The following is a 26,306-nucleotide window of genomic DNA, read 5'->3' as shown; positions in this document are numbered from 1 at the left end:
TTCCAAGTCTTTCACATACATATATACTTTGATCCATAAAATGTATCTTACATTTCTTTTAAATCTCCAAAACAATCCTGTAAAGATTATTTTCAACCTCATTTCACAGATAAAGAAATGGAAGTAACCTGATTACAGAGCTGGTGAGTCAGAGAGCTAGGTCCTGAACTGGTATTTTTACTCCAGTCAGAGCCCTTTCCACTGTACTTGCTGAGAACACAGTTGGACATTACTGACAGAACTAAACCAACTTTTAAAATCACTTCTAATTGTGGCCTTTGGGAATTTTAATTTAACCAGCAAAAGAGACAACTGGTTAAGCAGCCTAATTTTCCAAGGTTGGTTTACTAGGCTACTTAATACTGAATTACTAAGGACACAAGCTCTAATGTGCTAGAGGGATATATTTCATGCTATTTTCAACTTTTTATCAAGAAAAAGAAACCTGCAAAACTTAAAATTTCTATGTTACATTAAATCTACAGAGGCAGATACACTGGAGAATATACTGGATGGGGGAGACAGATGTAAGGGGAAACAGGCAGAGAAGCACAATTCCACAACTGAATTGCAATATCTCTAACATCTGAGAAAAGCAGGTATTTTTATAAAATCATTTCAAATGTATGAAAGGAAAAAGCACTTTACTACTGCTAACTGGTAGAGTTACACACGTTCATGAAATTAGTAGTTATCAAGTAGCGAACATTTCTGGGAAATGAATACCTGGCAATAATAAAGTTTCTTTAAAGAAGGGATTCTGTAAGCTCAAAAGGAATGATCTTCTAAACAGTGAAGATTCTGTACTAATTTTCTACAAGACAGTGTTGTTCCATAGTCTTTAGAAAAAGCCAGCACACTCATTTCTGACATTAGAGAATTATATATGTAATTAAAGCAATGTGATTCAATGCCATCCAATCAGTAGAGTTTGAAAGAAATGTGTTGCAAAACCTGAAAACTCTTAAGCCAAAATTATAAATATCCAGAATGTGGATGGAATGCCACTAAAACTCTCAATGATAAGATTCCACCAATAGGTAATTTCCAGGGTCTCTCCTCAACAGTAGTAGCAATAACAGAAGAGCCGGAACAGCAGCAGGAGTAGGAGTAATAGTACTAGTAGTATTAGGATCAGCAGCAGCAGCAGGAGCAACAGTGGCAACAATAGCTTACATTTACTGAGTACCTACTTTCTGTCAAGCAAGTGCTAAATAGTTTACGTACATTACTTTTAATCTTTATAGCAACCCTGCAAGGAAATTACTATTATGTATTTTTCACCAATAAAGGAGTTGTGATTTAGCAGGTAAGGTAATTTACTCAAGGGTTCATAGCTAGTTAAATACAAAATGCAGATTTACACCTAGCACTGCTTGATTTCAAAGCTGCACTATCACACCACCATACTTCACAGTGGTATGGATGAACATGTATTATTTCAGGATGGAAAATTAAAACAGTAGCATGCTGTATTCCAATGAATGATATGGGAAATGGGATGCACAGCAGCCTCTCTAAGTTTGTGGATAAGACTAAGATTTTCCAGTAGTGACAGGAGTGTTGAGGCTACAGAAGGACCTTGTAAGCAGAGAAGTGAGCTGAAAGTATTAGATGAACCATAGTGTGGCCAAGTATAGGCAATATAATTTAGGAAAAACTACTCTATTTATGAAAGGCAGGTATGACTAAAACCTAGGCACATTCATAGATGTTCTCTAAAAAAATTAGTCTAGTGAGTTGTAGACTCAAATATCTAATGGTATGTGCTTCAACTGTGACATTCAAAGATATACTGGGTTAGGAAAAGAAAGTTAAAGTGATTTGTGAAACTGGTATCAGAAGGCTGGAACATGAGCTGAAGATTAGGAAAATAGTATCTGAATGAAATAAAAAGAAATAAATCATGAAGGGTACTAATAGAAGAATAAGACTAACAATACTCACTGCCGTCAAGTCATATCCGACTCATAGCAACCCCTCCTTGGGTTTCTGAGGCGGTATCACTACGGAAATAGATTGCCCAACCTTCCGTCTGAGGAGTGGCTGGTGGGTTTGAACCGTCAGCCTTCTGGTTAGCAGTCAAATGCCTTAGGCACTACGCCACCAGAGCTCCCAAGAGTAACAATAATGACTTAAAATTGAATAGTACTTCCTATGCGTCACCACTTTCTAAGTCCTTTTAAACCAACAAAACCCACTGCCACTGCAACCTCCGCTGGGTTCCCAAGGCTATAAATCTTTACAGAAGCAGACTGCCTCGTCTTTCTCCCACAGAGCAACTGGTGGGGTTGAACTGCCAACCTTTTGGTTAGCAACCCAATGCCTTAACCACAGCACCACCAGAACTCCTTTTCTAAGTATTATAGGCATATATTAATTCATTTCATTCCCTCAACAACTTACCGTTAAGTAATCTTGTTATCTGCATTTTACAAATGAGGAACTGGAACCCAGACATCAAAAAACCTGCCCAAAGTCATACACATCTAGTAAGGAACCGCACAGGAATCCCAACCTAGGCAGTCAGCTGCTGAGCCTGTGCTCTAACCACACCACCCTGTTCCAAGGGGGCTTAATGTGCAAATGGGGATCAGATCTCCTAATCTTAGTATTAAGGAAGACTTCTTGAAGCTGTGTAAGAAGGAAGTATATACAAAGTATATACAAAGTAAGAAACTCCTTAGGAGATAATAGGCTAAAACCAGCAATACTTTTAAGAGAAGTACATTGATAAGCTAAACATGAAGTTACAGAGAGAAGCTAGAAATAATTAAGGTAGACTCTCTACTTCTTGAGTTTGAAATTAAGTAAAGTGCCCATTCTCTCTGACATTTCCCTTGCTGCTACAATCATAGGCAAAGCAGACTGGTATGTGGTCTGCTCTTGTAACGTATTGCCTAGATTTTTACAAACATCATAATTCCATACTGTTTCCTGATGTAATCTCTAAAGATATAAAAATGTGTATTACAAGTATCCAGTAATAAACTCCACCTTACAAATGACTCCTGAATAGGAATAAAATGTGTAGGAGTCATCCATCTAGTCAACATCCCTATACAACTACTTTTTATCTCCCAATTTAAGAAATCTGAAGAATGATTAATCAAGATCAGCATTCTCCACACTATTCTATGAAGATTAATGTCAAGAAGTTATTAAGTATTGAAAGAAAAAAAAATTCAAGTTCAAATAAATCCTCTTTAGAGATTCACAGACTACATGTAGTATGAAAAAATCCCCTATTAAATAATCCATTTAACTTTAACTTGCATTTTCTAAATTTCTTTGACCACATTGCAGACCATTTACAAATTATAGACATTACTTATGTAGTACAGAGTTTAAGAAACACAGACCCAGATGTGCTCTTTAATAAAAATGCACAGATTACTTTTACAAGACTACAGTGTTAAACATGCCTAGGAGTAGTGTGAACATTTCATTTTCTCAAGGTCAAAAGAGACCATTTCTGGAGATACCTCTTTCTGGAGATAGGGGTATATGACATTCTGAATTCACTCCTTGGAAGGAAGATGGGGCAATCTACTTCTGTAGCGATACTGCCTCGGAAACCCAAGGAGAGGTTACTATGAGTCGGGTCCGACTCGACAGCACAACAACATCTTGCAAATGACTATGTTTAGGTATAACCAAGATTAAGTAACAGTATCTCAGAACTCTAGAATAAGTTTATCACCCACTTTGCATGCAGGGAAACTGAGGACCCAAGGACACCACCACTCTCCTGGTTGTCCTCTCATATTACTGACCACTCCTTCTCAGTCTCTTTTGCTGTTTCCCTCTGAGCTCCCTAACCCTGTATTGTGTCAGAATGCCCCAGGCTGTGGATCTTACCCTTTTTCTATCTCTTCTGCATCCCTTGGTGATTTCATATAAGCCCATAACTGTTTTGTAATTGAAATTTTTATGTTAAGATCATTGGAGATTCACATGCAGTTGTTAAAAAAAAAAAAAAAAAAATGAGAATGAGCCCTTATACCTTTTGCCCAATGTTCCCCAGTGACAACATCTTGAGAAACTAATACAATATCACAACCAGGATATGGACAGTGATACAATGTATCAATCTTTTCGGATTTCCCCAATTTTACTTGTATTAGTTCTTATGACTTCCAAAAATAAAAATAAATAAAAATTAAATGTTATTTATAGCCTAGAACTCTCCCCAAAACTCTTACATGTGAATGAATATGACATTCCCCAAACCTAAAACACATCCCAAATCAAAGTCCTTATTTTCCCTTCCTCAGTCTGTTCCTATCATCTGTAACTCAGTTAATATTAATGTCATCTTTCCATTTGCTCACGCTAATAACCATAAAATCATCAACATTTTCTCTCACACTTCAAATTTAAACCATCAAAAAATTTTAAATATATGCAAAATTAAACCTACACTGCTAGCATCTGAGCCAAAACTCCTACCATCTCCTACTTGGATTATTACAACAGTCCGCTAACTGATCTCCTTGATTCCACCCTTGGTCTTCTACAACTTATTCTCAAGACATGAGCTAGAGTGATCTTACTAAGCCACTCTTCTGAACTTAAGATTTTTGTTTATTTTAATTTTACTATTTTATTTTGAAACATTCCTCTATTCAAAATCTTCCATCTCTTGCTACCTAGAGTAAAACTCCAATCCCTTACACAGGCTATAAGGCCCTATACCACATTACCTCACAGGTCCCATGTCTTAGTATTTTCACTGTTGCTCTCTCCATTGCAGCCATACCAGTTTCTTTGCTTGCTGTTTCTTAAATTAGACATGATCCCACCTCAGGGCTTTTGCACTAGCTGTTCCTTCTCCCTGAATACTCTTTTGATATATATCAAAGCAACTCATTTCCTCACCTCCTTCAGGTCTTTACTCAAATGTCATCTTTGCATCAGGCTTTCCCAAGCCACCAAATTTAAAATGGCAACCTTCCAACGCACACCTCATACTCCCTAACTCCCATCTCTACTTTATTTCGGAATCAGGTGAATATACTACTTAGAATAACTTGATAGTAAGTAGGGATCAGACTCCAGCTGAAACTCATTAGCACCAAATTAAAATTCAATGAACTGCCTATACGTTTAGTATTAACTACCTTAAGTGTTTTATTAAAACCTGTTTAAAAAATAAAGTTACAGATCACAGAAATTTGAGAGTTTATACTTTAACAAAATGAACTTGATGCATACTATAAAAATAGACTCCTACAAAGAACAATGTGGTTTATTTTATTTTTGAACTAAGACCAACGCAGAGTAAATATCTATAAATGAAAAGAGAATTTACATTAAAGATGGAAAGTTGTTTCTGGGCAAAATGTTTTAAATTAAAAGAAAAAGAAATTGGGTTAGAGGGTGGATATAACCAAGTCAGCACTTGGTTATAGTGCTGACTAAGAAATAGTCATTTTCGGATATTTTGGAAATCCATTCATTTACAGTAGAAATTTGTCTGGAGATTTAAAACTAATGGATTTAACTTTTACTAATTCCAAGGAGCACATTACATAATTAGTGGTAATCTAAAGCAGCTTTCATTCTGTTCAAGTATAACTGAAGAAGTTCTGATTATAGAACACTAATGATGAGTCTTAACTTCAGATTGCGCCTGCCTACCTTTGTGGATATTAAGGTCACAAAGGGAATTTTGCTAGTCTTTAAAATTCAAGAACATAGTATAGTATAAATAAAAATAAACAAACAAAAAACCCAAACCCACTATCATCGAGTCAATTCTTACTCATAATGACCCTTATAGGACAGAGTAGAATTGCTCCACAGGGTTTCCAAGACTGTAATCTTTATGCAAGCAGACTGCCTCCATCTTTCTCCAGTGGAGCAGCTGGGAGGTTCAAATAATTGACCTTTTGGTTAGCAGGTAAGCACTTAGCCACTGCACCACCAGGGCTCCTTCTTTGTATAAACAGTGAAATTTTAATTGTTCTGGAGGAACAAATTTAAGATGTACTAGGCAGACATAGCTCTCAGTGTCCAGGACAAGTAATCAAGCTTCCACATAACAAAACACTGCTCCTATTTATATGATAAAATCTATAGCTTTTACATAAAGCTATTCATTAGCAAATAATTCTCAAGGCATTTAAACAATTTATTGAAAGAAAATAATAGCATCAAACAAATAGCACCAAAACAGTTTAGTTGATTTATATTCAATGCAACCAAAATAAACAATAAACACCAAATTACAAAAGTATGCATTATATATACATGTGTGTATTTTTTTAATGTTACCTTTACTCAAAAGAACTGCATTTAATGGCTATGTTGCTATATACTATGTGAACAAATACATATGTAAGACTAAAATTTGTTTAAGATCTTCAGAAGAAGTTTTACCAATTATTTATGCCTTAGAACTCATAATCATTAAGACAATATTGACAGTCTCAAGAGTAGACAGAGCATATAATAATGAATAATGGTCTGAACAAATGTCAACCTAAGCTACAAATAGGCTGCTATATGAAATATGTAGAGAATTCTAAGGAATCTCTTAAGAGTTCTTAACAAAGCAAACACTAAATAATATTTTTTAAATAGAGTGTAAAAACAGACGTAACAAAATAGACATCAATAAATCTGGACAACATAAAATCGAGCTAGCCACTAAAATTAAATTAATTTTTTTTTAAAATAAAAAGTTTGAAAATTAGTATTGTTGAAAACAGTATAGAGTTAACACTAGATAATATATTTTAAGTGACAGTAAATAAAAGTGTTAATTTTGGAAGATAATTTTAGAGACCTGTTGTTCCAAGGATATGAAAGTAACCATGGTTTCCCAACAATGAGAGCTTTTTTTATTACTTGGACTACATTCACACTAGAAAAATATTAAAGGGCAGTAGCCATAATTCAACTTGGACATTAAATCAGTGATTTGATGGCCTACTCTTGACCAGAATGGACCCATAAGCTTAAGAAGAAGAGCCAAAGTCCCTAGTGAAAAGTTGTGTTCAATTTAGTAGGCCTTGAGCCTATCTCTGGCCAAATCAGCATCAGCCTCATGGGAGGCCAGCCATGTAGGAAGGGAGTCTCCCCAAGATCTGATTTCTTGAGGCCACAACCTAGAACAGGTCTCACAGTCAAATTATTCACATTCTTTGGAAAGACAGAACAGGCATCAATTGTGTTCATCGAAGGGGGACACTGTCCTAGTGTACCCTGGACATTTTTTGAAATCTCTGGGCTGCTTCTGCATCTGAAAAATAAGAAAAATAGCACAATGACAGACAACAAATGAGGAAAAAGACAATCATCTGACCTAAAAACTTAAGACGTATAAGAAATTAAGAAAGCAGACAAAACAGACAAAAAGACAAACAACCATCTCACTTGGAATGTATAATTTTGAAGGTAGTAAAGCAGAGGAAAATGCAAATTATTTTAAGCAAAATAAGAAAAGACTACAGCATCAGTTATTTTTGGAGAGAGCCAACTGGAGAAAAAAACGTGTTAAGATATGTCAACCTGACACAAAGATAAGGTGGAATAAGAATCTAGTCCCATTTGAAAGCTGAAAAGAGCTGAATAATGAGATCTAGTGTCATGAACTTGGCTGCTTAACTGCCTCTGTGTAAGAAAACATCTCAGAACTTTGAACTTAGGAAATTCCAACTTGTCTTGCACCAGGTCACGAGCTCCATAGAGCAGAAACCTATTTCAACAAGCAGCTTTAAAAAAAAAAAAAAAACTTTAATATTTTTCATTTGTACTAATGATACATTGAAAAATGCAACAGTGCTAAAATCCATCAAAGTAAAATGCACTGAAGAAATATTAAACTTACTCAGAAAGATGTTCAGAAGTTGGGATACAAACAGAAACTGAAATTAGAAGAAAAATTTTACATTTAAAACAGCATGTGAAATATGATAAGTGAGAATAATGATTTAGTAAAGAGCCCATATTATGGCTGATCAAAAATACTGGAATACTGAAAATCCAAAGTAACACAGTTACAGATACATACCATTCTCCATGACAACTTGGCAAGTATGAGTTTCACGTTGACTTAAATGTGTAGCCATATTATCTATGCCAGAAACATCAGTTAGGAAATCACAATTAAGGCACACTATAGTAATGCCCCTATGGAAAAAAGGAAACAGTATAAAAGAAACGGTTTTTATTTTTTAGGATAATCCATACACAAGTTCAAAGACTATCTGTCTAAGTAACAACTCGATCTGCCTTTTGTGTCATAACTATCACTTTCCATTTTTGTTAGAACTGATACAACTGAAAGAAATCTTTAGAAAATAGCATAGTCATTTCCAATTTATGTAACTATTTACTTCCAAGAAGTATTTGTGCTTTATGAACTTACCTCTCACAATGCTTGCTAAAAGTCAAGAGATCTATAGCATAATCTTGGCTCCACTAAAAACTTGTGTAACTAGAGCAAGTCACAATCTATCTGTGCCTTTGCCCTCTGCAAACTAAGGATATAACATACATTTACTCATTCAAAATATATTTACTCAAGTCATTTTTATACGTATTAGTGTACTGGGTATTGCTGAGAGAATGGTGAACAAAAAAAAGATAGTCTGTGTTCTGATGGTGTTTATAATCCAGTGTCATTTTTTGAGAGGGATAAAATTAGAAGACAAATATGAGTGAAATAGATCATATAATGTGATTAGTGTGACTGTCAGTTTATTAACAACATAAAAATATACTTTTCATCATAAACTTTACTATTTCACATGTACAGGAATACAAACAACACGCCTCACACTGACTTCTCCCCTGAAGCTCTAGTCTAACAACCTATTGTGTATTTACATTTAGATGCAGCAATGGCTCATCAAAACTAACTTTCCTAAATCTAAAATCACGTGCTTTTTCCTCCCCAAAGCAACTCCTCCTGACTGACCTTTCTTATTATGCCATTTCCTTGACATTAAAGGTCAAACTATAGTTAACCCTGAGTCCCTCTTACTTAAAAAATCCAATATATCAAGTATTTTGTAATATTAACAAATTGAGTACTTAACTGTGCCAGACTAAAAGTTTAGACAAATCATCTAAATCTTAAAACAACCCAAGGAGATGGGTGCTGTAATGATCACATTTTTATAGAGGACAGAGTTAGTTTAGTAATCTACCAAGGGCATAGAGTTGGTGAGGGTAAGGACTAGGTTTGAAATTTAACACTTTGTTTCCAGAGTCCATGTTCTTAAGACACACTGCTCAAAGACAGCAACGATTGTGAGGATGGTGCAGGACCAGGCAGTGTTCCATCATGTTGTATACAGGATTGTTATGCGTCAGAACTGACCCAACTGTGCCTAATGACACCATTTTAACTCAGGTCCTTTATATCATTCATAATTACCACACTAGTTTTAAGTATTTTATGTGATTCATGCATATCTCATTCACTGTGCACACCCTTCAAAACTACCTTCGTTCAGTATCATTTCACTCTACACAAAACATCAATGGTTCTCCCATGCCCTCCCTCCAAATGATGTATAAACTCCTTAACCTCAAAGTTTTGACAATTTGACTCACAGCTTAAAACAATTCCCCCAGATTTCAATCTTATTTCTAAGTAATATAAATTTCTTGCTCCACCCAAAATTTACTATTAGCCATTCCTCTGCTGTTTTTTCGTTGGTCCAAGATGACTTCTTCATTATTGTCATTTTTTATAGGACCTGCTACATTGTGCTATACGTAACTGATGTATAATGAATAAAGAATATCTACCCCAAAATTGTTATTATGAATTTTATTGTTGTATAGAATTATAAATATCCTGAATTCCTAAATAGAAATTGATCAATTTTCTATTAAAATTTGAGACTTACTTGACAGAGGGAAAAGTATTCATATATACAAAATACAGTTAATTTAAGAACCAAACTTATAGCTGAGCATGACCACAGTGAAGCAAAAATCAAAATCTCATCTTTAAAATGTGATAAAATGCTTTTCATTGTTATAAATATTTTGAGCAAAAGCCAAAAAGGAAGATAAGGAGTTCTAGGGCTGAAGCATCAGAAAGAAGATATAATTTTAAGTTGGGTGGTCAAGGAAAGTCTCAGTCATCAGAGTAGAGACATGTTGAGGGAGCTAACCATTAGATAACTGGAGAGAGGAAACGTGGCAGTGGGAATAACAAACAAAAAGGTTCTCAGACATAACTAGTCCTGCTTCTACTTTTTCCCCTAATCCAAAGCATCAAACCAAGTATATGCTACACTTATCTGTATATCTTAGTTTAGTGTGGCAAAAACATTGATATTTTAAGTAGCAAGATGAACAACAACCGAAAAATACTGGACACACAAGAAATCAGAAGAATATGAAAAATGGTATTCAATGGAGTCTGAGTTAAATGTGTGGCATAATCACAGTTAACTACTAATGCCTTTAGAAATATTCATCAGTAGTTCTTTCTCTACAGTAAACAAGTTCTGAACCTTAAGAATTATGAAGGCTAATATTAAGAATTCCAGTACTTTAAGAAACTTCTTTAAACTGAGAAAGTGTTACTCATTTTACTAGATATCTTAAATATCTTTTTAATATTCAAATATTTATAGGGAGTCTTTTTTTGGTTCTCATTTTATAATGCAAATACATTAAAGTTTCATCTTGGTGGCTAGGACCACAGAAACAACGTTTAACAATACAAGATAAGACGTCTTTGTTCTAAGAACATAAGGAAAATAACTCTGTTTTGTCCAACAGCAATCATTTAAATTTCCAAATTAGGGAATCCAGCATCAAGTTAAGAAAAAGTTGTTGTTGTTGTTGTTGTTGTTGTTATATGCCGTCGAGTCGGCCCCGACTCATAGCGACCCCTCCTTGGGTTTCCGAGGCAGTATCACTATGGAAGTAGGATTGCCCAACCTTCCTTCCAAGGAGTGGCTGGCGGGTTTGAACCGCCAGCCTTCTGGTTAGCAGTCAAGTGCCTTAGGCACTATGCTACCAGAGCTCCTGAAAAAGTTGTAACAAACCATAATAAGGTATCACATTATATCCACTAAAATGCCTATAATAAGAAAGGGACAGTAACAAGAGCTAGCAAAGATGTACAGAAATTAGAACCCTCATACACCTCTGGTAAGAATTTAAAATATTGCAGCTACTTTAGAAACAGGCTGGCAGTTTTCTCAAAATGTTTAAGCACAGAGTTACATTGCTGTTGTTACATGCCGTCCAGTCACCTCTGACTCACAGTGACCCCTCCTTGGGTTTCCAAGGTGGTATCACTATGGAAGCAGATTGCCCAACCTTCCTTCCAAGGAGTGCCTGGTAGGTTTGAACTACCAACCTTGTGGTTAGCAGTCAAGTGCCTTAGGCACTATGCCACCAGAGCTCTTGTTATACCTTTTGTTCATGTTAAAAATGCTCATACTTTTGACCCAGAAGACAATTTTACTTTCAGGAATTTATCCTGAAGAAATAATGACTATAAAGTTTTATCTAAACAGATGCTTATGACGAGGATGCTTATCTAAGTATTATAAGTGAAAACCTGTAACAAACTCCACAACTGCAATCCTTGGGAGTTAAGAAAATGAAAACACATATCCATACAAAAACTTGTACACAATGTCCATAGCAGCATTATTCATAATGCTCAGAGTGAAAACACCCTAGATGTTCATCAACTGATGAATGGATAAAGAAAATATATTCATATAACAGAATATATTTGAGCAATAAAAAATGAAGTACTGATACATGCTACTAATGGATGAATCTTGAAAGCATTATGCTAAGTGAAAGAAGCAGTCATAAAAGACCACATTATCGCATGATTCCAATTGTATAAAATGTCCAGAATAGACAAATCTATAAAGACAGAAAGCAGATAAGCTGCTTAGAGATGGGAGCTTGGAAACAAAATGGTGAGTAACTGCTGACGGGTACTGGGTTTCTTTCTGGAGTAATGAAAATGTTCTGAAATTGGTTGTAATGCTAGCTGAACAACTCTGTACATATAGTAAAAGCTACTGAATTATACACTTCAAATGGGTAACTGTATGTAAATTATGTCCTAAGAAGATATCACGTAATTTTTTTTTTTAAGTTGTAACAATTTCTCAGTAGAAAGAGTGAAAGAAGATAAATTAGTTACCTGAGATCTTCTGAATGCTTCTTAAAAATACAAAACCTTTTACTTGGACGGTTACTATGAAAGCTGGAGAGACAAAATTGATTTTATTAATTTTATTGTACATTCAGTCATGTTAATTTTATGAATATATTTCAAGTTGAGGTATAGGTTTCTTAGTTTTGAATAAAAGCTCATACTCCAAGTAATAAAATAATGTTATCCTATAAAATTCAAGATTTTATCGTACATTCAATTTTACCTGTTTCTTTTCTACTGACATACATTTCCTTAAGCATATTCCAGATGATAAATATCTTACCATATTATAAATTAAAAAAAAAAAAAACTGAGTTAAAAATATAAGGAGACTCAAATTATGTTTTTTCAAGTATTAAGAACTTAAAATAATTTTAATTTTTTACTTATTTTTTGATATAATATGGTTATCAAGAATAATTACTATTATTTATCATTTTCCAGTCTTAATATGCTTGTGTAATGGGAAAAGGACAGAATCTAAGTAATCTTGGAAGTGAACACTACCTGAGTTGTTTACCATCAGTAAAATCATATATTTAGATCTTTGCAATTACTAGAAGATTTTAAAAAGCAAATTAAAGCAGAACTTGTAAGTTAAACAATGCTTCACCCAAGCACAAAACAGAAAACTAACCAACCGTTATAGCCAAAGATAATAGGTTATAGCTAAGCTTGTTGTTGTCAAGTTAATTCCTATTCTTGGCAACTCTTATGTTAAGAGTAGAACTGATCCATGTTTTTCTTGGCTGTACTCTTTACCAGATTGTCAGTCCTTTCTTCCACAGCACTGCTAGGTGGGTTTGAATTCCTAAGCTTTAGGTAAGTAGTCCAGTGTAAACAGTCTGTACCAACCAGAAATCTAATAACTTTATACACCTTTTCAAAATTGGTAAGGAAAGCTTTCCTGTACTAGAAAGCCAAGGTAAGCCAGGATTAGCCTAGCATAGTGTGGCTATAAGTGTGGTCAGAGACTAACACCATCAATATCACTGGGAGCTTTTATTTAGAAATACAGTCTTAGGCCCCACCACAAACCTACTGAATCAATCTGTCAGTGGGGCGCAGGAATCTGTTTTACAACATTTTCTCGGTGATTCTTATGCAAGCTTCTTTGAAAAGTAGTAGCTTGTGTTCATAGACCCAAAGAAGCCAACACACCACATCAATGATTACTCTCAAATACAAGGTAATGACCACCAAAACACAGTATGTACAAATGGGAAAAGAAATACTCTAGCTAGCAAGAAGGCTCAGAAAATCATCATTTCTCTATCTAGGGGTAACTACTATTACAGAATTTATTAATTTAAGACATTATCCCAAAAAGAAGTAAATGTTTTTTAGAAGAGAAAGTCAGGGGATTGAAAGCCTTGGAATTTTATATAAAGTTTTGTATATATATCTGTGTCTCCCCAGAAGAATGAGTTCAAGACTTTTTATGAATTCCCAAAGAACCCGAACCAAATTTATTTTTATTTTTACTTTTTTTGAGATTTAAAAGTATCTTTTCAAGGTGTTTTCTTCTTTTTCTTGAAACAAGTAGACTGTTTTTTGCTTATTATCTATTTGGTAAGGAGAAAAAGAAATATTACATGTTAGTTTTTTCTTTCTTTTAATGGCTTCAACTTCTCCTGTCTGCAATTTCTGTCTTATTGAAATGTTGGTAATTTAAAAATTTTAATTGCCTAAATACAGTTTTAGTTTTGAGTTCCCTATCTATTAAAAAAGAAAAAAAGACTTTTTGATTTCTCTATATTTGGGAGCTCTAGTAGCATAGTGCCTGATGCATCTGACTGCTAACCAGAAGGCTGGTGGTTCAAACCCTCAAACCCATCAGCGTCTCCTTGGAAGGGAAATTGGGCAAATCTAGTTCCGTAGAGGTAGTGCCTCAGAAACCCAAGGAAAGGTCACTATAAGTCAAACTGAATTTCATATCTGTAGTTTTGTATATTACAGGAATGGAAAAGTAGATCTGAAACTCACACAAAAAAAGGGGGGGACCCTTCTACCTCCTATTAGATCTGCATAAAGTTAATAGCATACAGAAATAAAACTAAGTTCAAGAGAAAAAAGGTTAAGATTTTTATTACAATATAATAAAATTAGAATGTTAGTATCGAGGGTTAATAAGTCTACCTCCTGGTTACATCGGTATATACAATTATGAGAACTTGTCAAGATATTCTCTAAAAATGAAATTTACTATGCATAAACTGTACCTTAAAAAAGCTGGAGGAAAAACCTGTCAACCACACTTTTTAAATTATCGTGACTCAGTAATTGTAACAACTTTTGTTTTCTCAAACATACAAGAGGAATCATTTCTTTAACATTCAGCAATATTGATGGTCTGACTACAATTTACAACACTAGACCAGAGGTTGATGGCGCACTGAAATGGCGAGCTGCCTGCTCTAGAGTTCATGGTCTTGGGGGAAGGTACACAGCAGCTGGTACAGAATAAATGCTCAATTCCTATTCAGAAATAATTACCCTAAAATAAGCATCAACAATGATATATACAAAATTTTATGGTCATATGTAAGAAAGCTGCAGGGTATTGGAGTAAGAAGCCAACCAACAACTAGGAGTTTGTTTCAGTTAAGGTCCACACTGCCTTGATCCAGCAGAGCAAAGAGCAAGTGCAAAGACATACAGAAATTTTCAAGAGAGCAAAAGGAACTGAACAAGCTGAAAAACAGTTAGGAATTAGATACTGAAAAGGTCTTATATTCTTCAGAAAATTTAAACATCCTACCAATGTTAGAAAGTAAAAGGATTTCAAACCAAAAATGATCTGACTAGATATGCCTAATCTAGCAGCAAAGGGAAAGGAAAAAAAGGGGTAAAATCATAGACAAGAACACTAGTTATAATGATACAACAATATCTTACTGTTCTAATGATCACTAATTGGTGCCAATAAATCTATATAAAATATATAAGGAATTCAAGCAGATGTTATAAAAAAATAAATTCAGTACTCTGTCTTATCCAGTGTATAGGAACAAATATTTATACCAGCTTTATTTTTCCTGGGAAAAAAAATGAAATCTCCTTCAAAACCTAAGTAAAATATCATTTATAGAAAGTCTTCCTTTATTGTTGTTTAAAAAATTCATCCTTACCTCCTCTGTGCATCCATACTCATTTGTTTATTATATTAGGCTAGATAAATATATATCTTCCCTACTAGATTTTGAAAATTAAAGGCAAGGACTTTATCCCCAAACTAATAATGGCAGCTTAGAAACAATAATAACTATAATTACTTGAATATCTCCTAAGAGCAAAAACATTTCATTAAGCAGTTTAAGTACATTTTCTCTAATAATCATAACCCTCTTTTCAAGAAAAGAAACTGGGAGTAACTTGCCCAAAGTGGCACAACTAAAGTAATGATGAAGCTTGGACTTAAATACTTATTTGTCCACCACAGTGATAAATATTTGTTGAACTGAACATGGCTAAAATAAATTCACCTAGAACAAGAAATATTAAATAGCCATGTCAGTTTATTTTATTATCTTATATGCAGAGAAAAAAAGCCTTCTTTAACACATTTGAGGAATAGTATATAATTCTGCATTTTTTAAGCTGATCTATATTGCTAAAAGCTATAAACAAACAATTAATCTCACCTAACTACTAGTTTTTAAAAAATCACATACGATCATGTGCTTTCCTTCAAAAGTCTTACAATGCTCCAACTGCTTCAAGGTTTTGATTATCCTTCTTGCAGATTATATTTGGAGTCTTTCATAACTACAATGGAGTCCTTGAGTGATGCAAACGGTTAACATGATTGCCTGCTAACCCAAAGGTTGGAGGTTTAAGTTTACCCAGAGCATCTCAGAAGAAAGGCCTGATGATCTTACTTCTGAAAATACAGCCATTGAAAACCCTTGGAGCACAGTTCTACTCAGACCCACATATGCTTCCCATGAGGTGGAACTCAACAGCAACTGATTTTTTTATAATTACAATAAATAATGACCTCATAATGTGCTACATGATAGGGTGAATACAAAGAGCTACTTCTTCACAAGGAGATAATACAGAGACAAAGAAATGGTAAGGCAGAATAGTTGAGAGGAACACAACTTAAAAAAGGAACGAACCCTGAGTGGTTTTGGTGATCAGCCGCTTCACCTAAGACAATAAACCAAGAAGGAAGTACAAGGGTATTCTAAGGATTAAGAATAAGAAAATACCACTATAGATAACGAGTATGGAAGGAACTGTTCTTTGGGGAAGTTTAATTTATGGGATAGGAGTCTTTATAGAATGGATTAGGGCACATATAAGACCAGAGAATTTTCATGAGCTTCAGAAACCTGTGATGGTAAATTATATGCAGCTGGTGCTCCATATTCTCACAAATGATACCCTGAAAGGGATGGAGCTTAAAGGGTACTACTGGGGTAGTACTTAGGTAAAGAGATGATCTTGAACAGATGATGTTTTGCTTACTTTTGTTCTAGTCAGATAACAATGAATCAAAATTACAAAACAGCTAAAAATACAGTCAGATCTCAGGAAAACTAAGGAAACTAGAATATTTAAAGCTAAAAGGTAAAAGTGAGAATAGCTGAGTTACCAAGGAAGGGAACACAAAGAGGCAAGAAAAGCTGAATAAAAGCAATGAGAAAGAGGGGTAGCCCAAGACATAAAAGAGGTAACAGTTTAACTGAAGCCAAGAAGAGTTTCAAAACTGAGTCACCAGAAATTTCAAATATTATAAAGAAGTTATACAAAAATAAGGATTAAAAAAGTACACTTAGTAATTAGCACATGACTAATAATCTTTAAAGGGGCAGTTTTAGGTGACAGGTGGGGGTGATACTCAAAGTGTAAATAAATGAATGACAAACGATTAACAAATACTTATTATAAATGTTGATGGTAAAATGAAGATGAGAAATAAGGAAAGTAGGCAGTAGGGAAAATATCCCTCATTCTATAAAAATATCTAAAAATGTTTGTAAGCAGAAGTAATTCGATGGTTAATTTGATAAAGATGATGGTATCATTTGAAATGATGATGGTAACGTAAGTTAACTGAATAAGGTCATAGAGAAGTGAAGGAGATAAAAGTTAGGGTTAACTTTGCAGAAGTGGGACAAATTTGTTTTGAGATTCATGTCTGTAAGAAAGTAAAAGGGAAATAATTTGAGGCAGAAAGAGTTAATTGTGGAGAAAACATAAAGGATGACTTTCAAATCAGAAGTTAGTAGATGAAGTTAGCAACTGAGAGACTAGAATAAAATCTTTAGAATAACAAATCAAGCACAATTTGATAAGTCTCTGAGCATAAAGTTCATAAAGGGGAAGAGGATCAAGTCCCACTTTGGCCTTTAGGCCAGGTGAGCATGACTAAAGATGTAAAGAATTCTCAGACAAATATAAAGTAGCATTCAAAACATATGACCCTGAGAGTGAGGGTAACTATAAAGTTAGATGGATGCTGGTAAATTGGAAAATAGACTCAAAGACCTAAAAGTCATGGGGTTGCGGGAATTCAAAATCAATTAAACACTTAATTATAATGGGACTGTGGTAAGAAAAAGGATCTTTGGTGGCACAGTGGTTAAGAGCTTGACTGTTAACGCAAAGTTCAGCAGTTCAAAACCAATAGCTGCCTCATGGAAGAACTACGTAGCAATCTACTTCCTTAAGATTTACGGCTTTAGAAAGCCTATGGAAACAGTTTTACTTTGTCCTCATGGATCTCCATGTGTTGGAATTGACCCAACAACAACGGGTTTTATTGGTTTGGTGGTTAAGACAGGGGATACAGTAACTTAGAGGTGGATATGAAATAAGTCAAGGTACCATATTTCAAAAAAACAAAATGAAACTGTGAGCCAGGTGCAGACACCATCAAGAGATATTGAAGAATCCTTGAAAATGGTAGCTAATTATGACCAGAAGGTAACACAGAATCATATTATAAGCTACAAGAAAATCACTTTTATTAGTTCTATCTTAATTCTAATTGTTTTTTAAAAGGAACATCACTTTGAACAATCAACTTGTCAGTTTTATCTGAACAACTTTTGGCTATTTTTATTTTTTAAATAGAAGTCTATCCTAAAGGGAATAGTTTGCCCCTACTAATAAGATCCAAGTGAAAGCAATGTGGGCTCTGAAGGTTATCCAAACACAGAATAAATGTTAAATATTCAATTAATATAAGGTCAATGAATTGAATGAAAAGGAATTTCCACAGTGGCATCATAACTAGAAAAGTTTCTCATCTTACTGAGTGAATACAAGGAAAGATGATTGGACAAATGGATGGATGGATGGACAGATGGACAGAGACAGATGAACTAGAAAGAGAAATGGGCACAATAAAGTTTTTAACATCACTGAAAATCCTGGACTCTTTCAAAATGATTGTTTTGAAAAGGATAACATTCATGGTATTACATGTATTTGTTTGGTGAATATATTTAAAACATTTAAAATTTTATGTTTGAAAATAATCACTTTGAAAGACCAATAGGGGAAAAAAAAGCCTGTGGAAAAACTGTTTCCCTAACAAACCTATCTTAATTTTATTAGTCTGTTCTTACAGTATGACTTCCAATAATCTCCTGACTTACTATGCTGGAAAATAGTACCAGGAAATATCCTCAAAGTTCCCTACTGTTAGCCCCTTTTAGTTCCCTCAAGAGAAAAATTGAATTCTAATAGGATGACTTTGTTTTCAAAAAACAAACTCTTGAACCATTATTTTTAACTGGCAATTTATATATTGAACTCATCTTACCTCATCATATGATTTACATAGGCTTTGCTACAGCTAGTGTTGTATCTGCAAAAACTACAGTGGACATATGTAGGAAAGTGGTTTGCAAAATCTTTTATTTCGGAACAACACTCAATGCACTTGTAAACTCCCCGACGAAACCTTATGGAGACATAAAAAAATGATAAAAAAAATACATTTTAAAACAAAAATGAAAAGAGTCTTCTTAATGTTCTATTAATTAAAGTCAAGGAGTTTAACTCACATCCTTACAGACTTAGAATTTGAAAATGTGCTATGAAACAGCAAGCAAAAGGAAGTATAAAAATCTAACATCAGCAGTTAATGTTAAAACGGGGATCAAAGTAACCAAATTAAATAGCACAAGATATAAGCACAAAATACATATACCAGTGTTAACAGATGAGAATTACAGAATAAACACAGTAATTCAAGTGCTGCTCAGAAGCTGTAAAAAATACCTTTTTATTATTTCTTGGCCTTTGTGCCAGATAAGTGACTTTGTATAGATATACAAGAGAGTTCTGTGATAGGGTAAATTTATACTAAACAAAGTTTTTAAAAATAAGATTAAATTAGTATTGTATATTGGTATCAAAAGTTATTACCTTAAGTTCCTCAATGATGTATTGACTTTACTTTTTTTATTGCTACTAGCCAACGTGTTTTGTTTCTTTTGCATACTAGAGATTTTTGATTTGCATTTAGATTTACTTCCATTAGGTTTATTTGCATTGGGTTTAGTTGCATTAAGTTTATTTGTATTAGATTTTGTGGGATTTTTAGTAGTTATATTTTTAGTCCTTGGAGGTGAGAGCTGAAGGGTGGAAGTGCTTGCACTAATGGAAGGTGTAGGTGAAGATCCTGATTGAAGAGGTCCAACTGAAGCTCGAATAGTAACCTACAAAAGTGAAGATAATATTTGCTTTAGAAAATTAATCAGTTTGTTTGCATTAAAAATATCACTGTAATACAAAGAGTTAAACATCAAGTATTTTGAAAACAGCAAGTACAAATTAAAATTGGGTAAGTCTTCCATTTATTCAAAACTTAGTACCAATTAAATGAAATTAAACTTGATATGTATTTATTATAATACTGTATAGTTTTATACTGATTATCATTTGTATGTTAACATAAGAAATTAATGGGCAATTAGGAGTTAACACAAATTATATGAATATCAAAAGAATGTATTCCACAGCTATTTTATGCTCTGATATAGATAAAAGAATTTCACAAATATACAGGTTACAATTTAAATATCAAAATCTGAAAAAATAACTCTAGAAATGCCTATACTACCCTTTAATAACTATAAAACAAACAGATCTATAGTAAATGTGATCTTTTCCCATGGCTCACTGGGCCTGATTTATGCTTACAAAGGTTACGGAAGAGGTTCTATCAATTCCTCATATAGCATGGAGAGTTTAATAATACTCAGAATATCCTTAAAGGGAAATAATGTAAAATTTGTTATTTAGTATTGAGAAAGAGAAATATTTTATTGTATCTGCTGGTTAACAATGGAAAACACAAATGCCTACCAACATTCTTGATAATCATTTGACTATACTCCCCCAAAGTATGTGAGAAGCAGCCTATGAGGAAGTCCAATGAATAACATGTGCTTTGGTATCATAAAAAAGCAATGGACTAGGAATTAAAAGACCTGAGGTTGAATCTCCTATTACCTCTTCCCAGCCATAGCACCTTTGAATAAATGACTTATGCTCTCTAAGCCTCCTTGTTATAATATGGATACAATATAGGTTTTGTCTACCTCACTGGAGTACTGTATGGATTAACTAATAGAATTATGAAAAAAGCATACTGAAAGCCTAATTCTACAGAGATATAAAACATTTAGTATAATTATTAATATTATTATTACTATTGTTATTAATAAGGGAAAATATGAGAGAGGACTGCACTGCTTACATTAGTGTTCTGCATGTCTAGTCCCAGCATGGAATGAATGGACTGCAGGGAAGTATACTGGATAGCTTCTCTCACTCTAGGTCTTCAGAGGATGGCTTTATATTGTTTTAGTTAATTCAAATAACAGACATATACCCACATTCAAAGGTAAGTACCCAAAGCCAAATATAAATGTTTTGGGGATTATTTCACTTTGGATTATCCATGCCTCTGTTTCCCTCCACTGGAGCAAATATTCAAGAGCTGACTGTATATAAAGAAGTCAGAGAAAACAGATGTATATGAGGCAAACAGGGAAAAGAAAATTACAATCATCAGTATGCAGTCAGACATGTGTTTGCTCACTTAAAACACAATGCTATCCAGCAGCAGAACTTTCTTCTCTGAGAGCAGACTCAGTAATACCAACTTCAACAAATAACCAAGAACCTATGGCATTCAAGGCATACCTATGGCATACCAGTAATGGGGACACAAAGATAAATAAAACATAATTCCTAATCTTAAACCCCTTACAGCCTAGTAGCTAGAACACACATATACACTGTCAAATGGAATAGCTCAAAACTAGCCTATGTAACCCATTGACCCAGGCAACAACTAATCTAGATGCACTTTTTACCAAGGAATACCACCACTTCAACATAGAACACACCACTGAACTCAAAACAATGGTTAGAAGTTTTTCCTTTTTAAGCTTAAGAATGATAAAACCTAAAATTAAAGCTACAATAAAAACCAGAAGTCAAATTTTAAAATATTACATTCAACAGAAAATGAGGCAAGATTTAATTTGTATTATCATCCAAAAAGTTAAAATACAACGTATTTAAAACTCACCTTTGTTCCAGGAGGCAATCCCTCTAGTTGTTTAGGTTTCATAAACGTTCGGTGATGCAGAGTCTTGTGATCCATTTTCTCCTTGCACGTCAAAAACTGCAGCCTACATTTTGTGCAACGATGAATTCCTTTCTTCTGTTCATAAAACAAAATAAAAAGTGGGGAAAATACTTTCTATAATCACAAATTCTGTGTCTTGAAACTGCTCTGACTTAATCTGAAAGACACCTAGTTAGAAAAACTAGTATTTTGCCCTTTCTCGTCATAAATAATACCAAAATATTATTTCAGTTTAAAAACTCTCCTCGTTTTACTATTTGAGTTTTAAAATTATTTGTTGCCATATAGGAATCAAACATGAAAGTTTTGTCAACAGATTCTAATGAAAGTTTTATTAACTGTGGTATGAAGTATTCAAACACATACTACGAAAATAAGTTCTTGGTGTTGTTAGATGCTGTTAAGTTGATTCCAACTCACAGTGACCCCATGTGACAAAGCAGAACTACCCTGCAGGTTTTCTTGGCCATAATTCTTACAGAAGCAGATCCCCAGGCCGTTCTCCCATGAAGTAGCTGGCTGGGTTTGAACTGCCAACTTTTTGGTTAGCTGAACTGTTATGCCACCAGGGCTCCTTGAAAATAAAGCTCTACCATATTTTTATTTCAGAAAAGTAAATTATTTTAATTATTGCTTCTCTAGCCCTGAGACAGACAGGTACATATACTCTTTGTTCAGCTGGACTCAAGCTTTGTACATCTCTCTTGCGCACGTATGTGTTTCAATGTGCTAAAGGGTGATGACGATGTAACTTTTTACTGTTGTTATCTGCCTTAGAGTGGGCCACCAACTCATGTACCAAAATATTATTTCATTTTTAAAAACACTCTTTGTTTTACTATTTGAGTTTTAAAATTATTTACCATATAGGAATCAAGCATGGAAGTTTTGTCAATAGATTCTAATGAAAGTTTTATTAATTGTGGTATGAAGTATTCAAACACATACTATGAAAAATATTGTTGTTGTTAAGTGCTGTCAAGTTGATTTCAACTCATAGTGACCCCACGTGACAAAGCAGAACCAACTCATGTACTGTTACTACACCATCCTCATGAACCCCTGCATATCAAACAGTTGAGATTTACAGGGCCTTCAATGGCTAATTTTTGGAAATAGATCACCAGGACTTTCCCTAGTCCATTTAGTTCCCCTAAAACCTATTCAGCATCATAGCAACCTCAAACCTCCAATAACAGAAGAGTGGTAGCTGCACATGAGGTGTATTAGCTGGGAACTGAAGCTCGGTCTATCTACCACTTGTAAAGTGAGTTCTACCACTGAACCAACAACATCTCACTAGTACATTTTTTAATAACATAATACTCAATGAAAGAAAGAATGATCTGTTTGAGAGATCAGAAATAATTGTCTGTGTTAAACTTTTTGATAAGCATATTATATTATTTGGAAGATTTGAAGGCTTTCAAGGGTAATTCTGATGATACATAATTTCTGCCTTTAGATATAACTCCAGTGTGAAATCTAACTCTGCAGATCTCCGAGATCAAATTTCAATTCTGCCATTTATTAGATAATGTGACACTGGTGATGTTACTTCTCTAAAGTTTTGCTTCCTCGTATACAAAAGAGACATGATATACTTGCTTTGTAGGGGGGGTTTGAGGCTTAACAAAATAATACATATAAAGCAACAGTGGTTGCCATAAGGTAAGTGATTAATATATACTGTTTTTATTAAAGATCTAACAAACATAATTAACACATATGAATTGCTTTCATCATTCTTTAAAAGTGATATAAACCTGGGGGTTATTTCTAAAATGACCCTAAGACATAATAATATATACTTTATTAAGGAAAAGTTACATACAACTTAAGTCTTCAAAGATAATAAAATGAGCCACAGATGCAAAAATTCTAATTGTCTAATGCACACTAACAATGTCATCTCAATTACACGTTTATAGTTGGCTCAGCTATGAATCCTAAACAAATTAACAAAACCAGGTGCCATGGACTAACTCTAACTCAACTCTAACTCATGGCAACTGCATGAGTGTTAGAGTAGAACTGTACTTCATAGGTTTTCCGATGGCTGATTTTTTGGAAGTAGATTGCCAGGCCTTTCTTTTAAGGCACCTCTGGGTGCACTTGAACCTCTAACCTTTTGGTTAGCAGCCAGGAGCATTACTTCTGCACCATCCAGTCTTTTGTATTAATTATGCAAATTGTAAATACCCTGAAGGATGTCTGATAATACATCTTAGTAACAGATCATTCCCTCTTTACTGCTGGCTGTCTACTTCCTTTGTTGTTGTTGTTGTTATGTGCCCTTGAGTCAGACCTGACTCAAAGCGACCCCTCCTTGGGTTTCCGAGGCAGTATCACTACAGAAGTAGACTGCCCAACCTTCCTTCCGAGGAGTGGCTGGTGGGTTTGAACCACCACCCTTCTGGTTAGCAGTCAAGTGCCTTAGGCACTACGCTACCAGAGCTCCCGTCTACTTCCTACATACTCCAAAAAAACAAAAAATGAAATTGGGTGCCTGTTTTGGTTACCTAGTGCCACTCTGACAGGAATATACCACCAATGGGATGGCTTGAACAAACAGGAGTTTATTCTCTTACAGTCTGAAGGCTTTAAGTCCTAATTCAAAGTGCCAGCCTCTAGGGGCTGGGTGAAAGCCCCTGCAGCTCTGCCTCCTACTCCCCACCCACTGAAGCTGGAGGTTTTTCTTCACTCAGCTGCTGGCTGCTGAGGCTGACAAGCCCAAGGTTGACAAGTAAAAAGTCATAGTCCTGATGTTACCAAACCACATGGCAGGCCATTCATTCAAGTTCACTGAAAGTCCCAAGGTCGGCAGAGCACGGCAGGCTGCTGAACAACACGGCTATATGCAGGGTTCAAGCACGTCATAAGCCAGAGACTGTTCCCCAAGGCTTCTCTTTATATACAGGAAGCAGACCACAACCCTAAGGCAGCTACTCAGCTGCTGACAGTAGATACCACCATGGAGTTGATTACCAGTCTCATCGTGGAGAATACTACATCCTGCTGCCCAGCCACTCAACTGGCCCAGCCAAGTTGACACATAAACTTAACCACCGCAGTCCCCATAGCAAGTTAAAACATACAACTCAGGATATGAAGACGGTTTATATATCACATAGTCTACATAGTGTCTCCACAAATCTCTTTCACATTTCTCTTTCTCAAGCTGAGTTTACTAAAGCATAGAAGAAAAATTATGTTAAAATGACCATAATTAAACATATACCTCATTCTTCCTTTTAAAATTAAGGGCCAGATATGAAATATAGAGTATCAAGAATAGTGTTTCCCAAACTCTGTGTCTCAAGAAATGTTAATAGGTATTGTGCAAATAAAGAGTTCAATGGTCAAATAAGGTTGGGGAACTCATCATGGGGAATACTACATTCAGCTGTCCAGCCACTTAACCAGGCCCAGCCAAGCTGACATACAAACATAACCACCACAAATACATGTACTGTAACCCTCGCTGGTAGATGTACAATGTTCATTAGCTTATTAAAAGCACCAAGAAGACCTGTATTAAAAAAACAAACAAACAAAACTGCTTAATTTGCTTTAAGAAAATTATTACCAGGAACATTTGAGGGAAAGATCTTGCAGAGCTTATAAAGGATGAATGGCGTTCCAGTCACAACACAGATGATTCCAAATTTATTTTGAAATTCTACTTTTATGACTTTTTCTAATTAACAACCACAGTGATTTAATGAACCTAATGACTAGAACTGAAAAAAATGTGAGCAAAAGAGCTGAATAAACTGGAGTGTCAATTTAATCATTAATAAGAAAATGTATAAAGCTATTTGGTGAAGTGGCAAAACATAATCCAAACTGAAAAAAAACAAATCTAGTGCCACTGAGTTGATTCCGACTCATAGTGAACCTATAGTACAGAGGAGAACTAACCCCTAGGATTTCCAAGGCGCTCTGGTGGCGTAATGTCTAAGGCTTATGACTGCTAACCAGAAGGGTGGCAGTTCAAACCCACCAGCCACTCCTCGGAAGAAAGGTTGGGCAATCTATTTCCATAGAGATGCTGCCTTGGAAACCCAAGGAAGGGTCGCTATGAGTCCAATTGACTCGATAGCAATGAGTTTGGTTTGAAACTCAAAGTACTAACCTGTTAGTTAGCAGCCAAGCACTTAACCATTGTACCACTAGGGCTCCTTGATAACATGATCAGATTTAACAAATCTATTGACATCTGATTTCTGCAAAGGCACTGTTGCTCTTTCAAGTATTCAAGAATAAGTTCATTGTCTACCAAAAGTTTTCAGACCAAACACAGGATGGTTTAATTGTTTCAGGAAAAGAACCAGTAAGCATAATATGAGAATTAAAGGGAAGAATGTAAGCACTAATACTGGGATTCTAGAAATTATTTAGTAGAACTGGTAGAAGTCATCCAGGAATCAAGGTATAACCTAAGTACTATAATCTGGCAGAGTTCATATATCTAGCAGTAAGTATAATTACTGTTTCCTTTGTTATTATCAG

At 34.7% G+C, this 26,306-nt stretch overlaps 1 protein-coding gene across 1 annotated transcript in view; it reads right to left on the bottom strand.

Annotated features, from left to right (window-relative positions):
• ZNF280D (zinc finger protein 280D) overlaps window positions 1-26,306 on the bottom strand; it is a 116,062-nt gene that overhangs the window by 25,566 nt on the left and 64,190 nt on the right. The window contains exons 12-17 of the mRNA XM_007958592.2: window positions 21,732-21,866; window positions 19,556-19,848; window positions 18,948-19,088; window positions 12,152-12,214; window positions 8,021-8,139; window positions 7,838-7,874 (exon numbers count right to left, since the gene is read on the bottom strand). Coding sequence (XP_007956783.2) covers window positions 7,838-7,874; window positions 8,021-8,139; window positions 12,152-12,214; window positions 18,948-19,088; window positions 19,556-19,848; window positions 21,732-21,866 — 788 coding nt within the window. The remainder of the gene's footprint in view (window positions 1-7,837; window positions 7,875-8,020; window positions 8,140-12,151; window positions 12,215-18,947; window positions 19,089-19,555; window positions 19,849-21,731; window positions 21,867-26,306) is intronic.

Source organism: Orycteropus afer, unplaced genomic scaffold (assembly GCF_000298275.1).
Source record: "Orycteropus afer afer isolate SDZICR_OR568_19922 unplaced genomic scaffold, OryAfe1.0 scaffold00015, whole genome shotgun sequence".
Taxonomy (NCBI): domain Eukaryota; kingdom Metazoa; phylum Chordata; class Mammalia; order Tubulidentata; family Orycteropodidae; genus Orycteropus; species Orycteropus afer.
The sequence above is the reverse complement of the archived record's forward strand: the minus strand, read 5'-3'. Positions and strand labels throughout refer to the sequence as shown.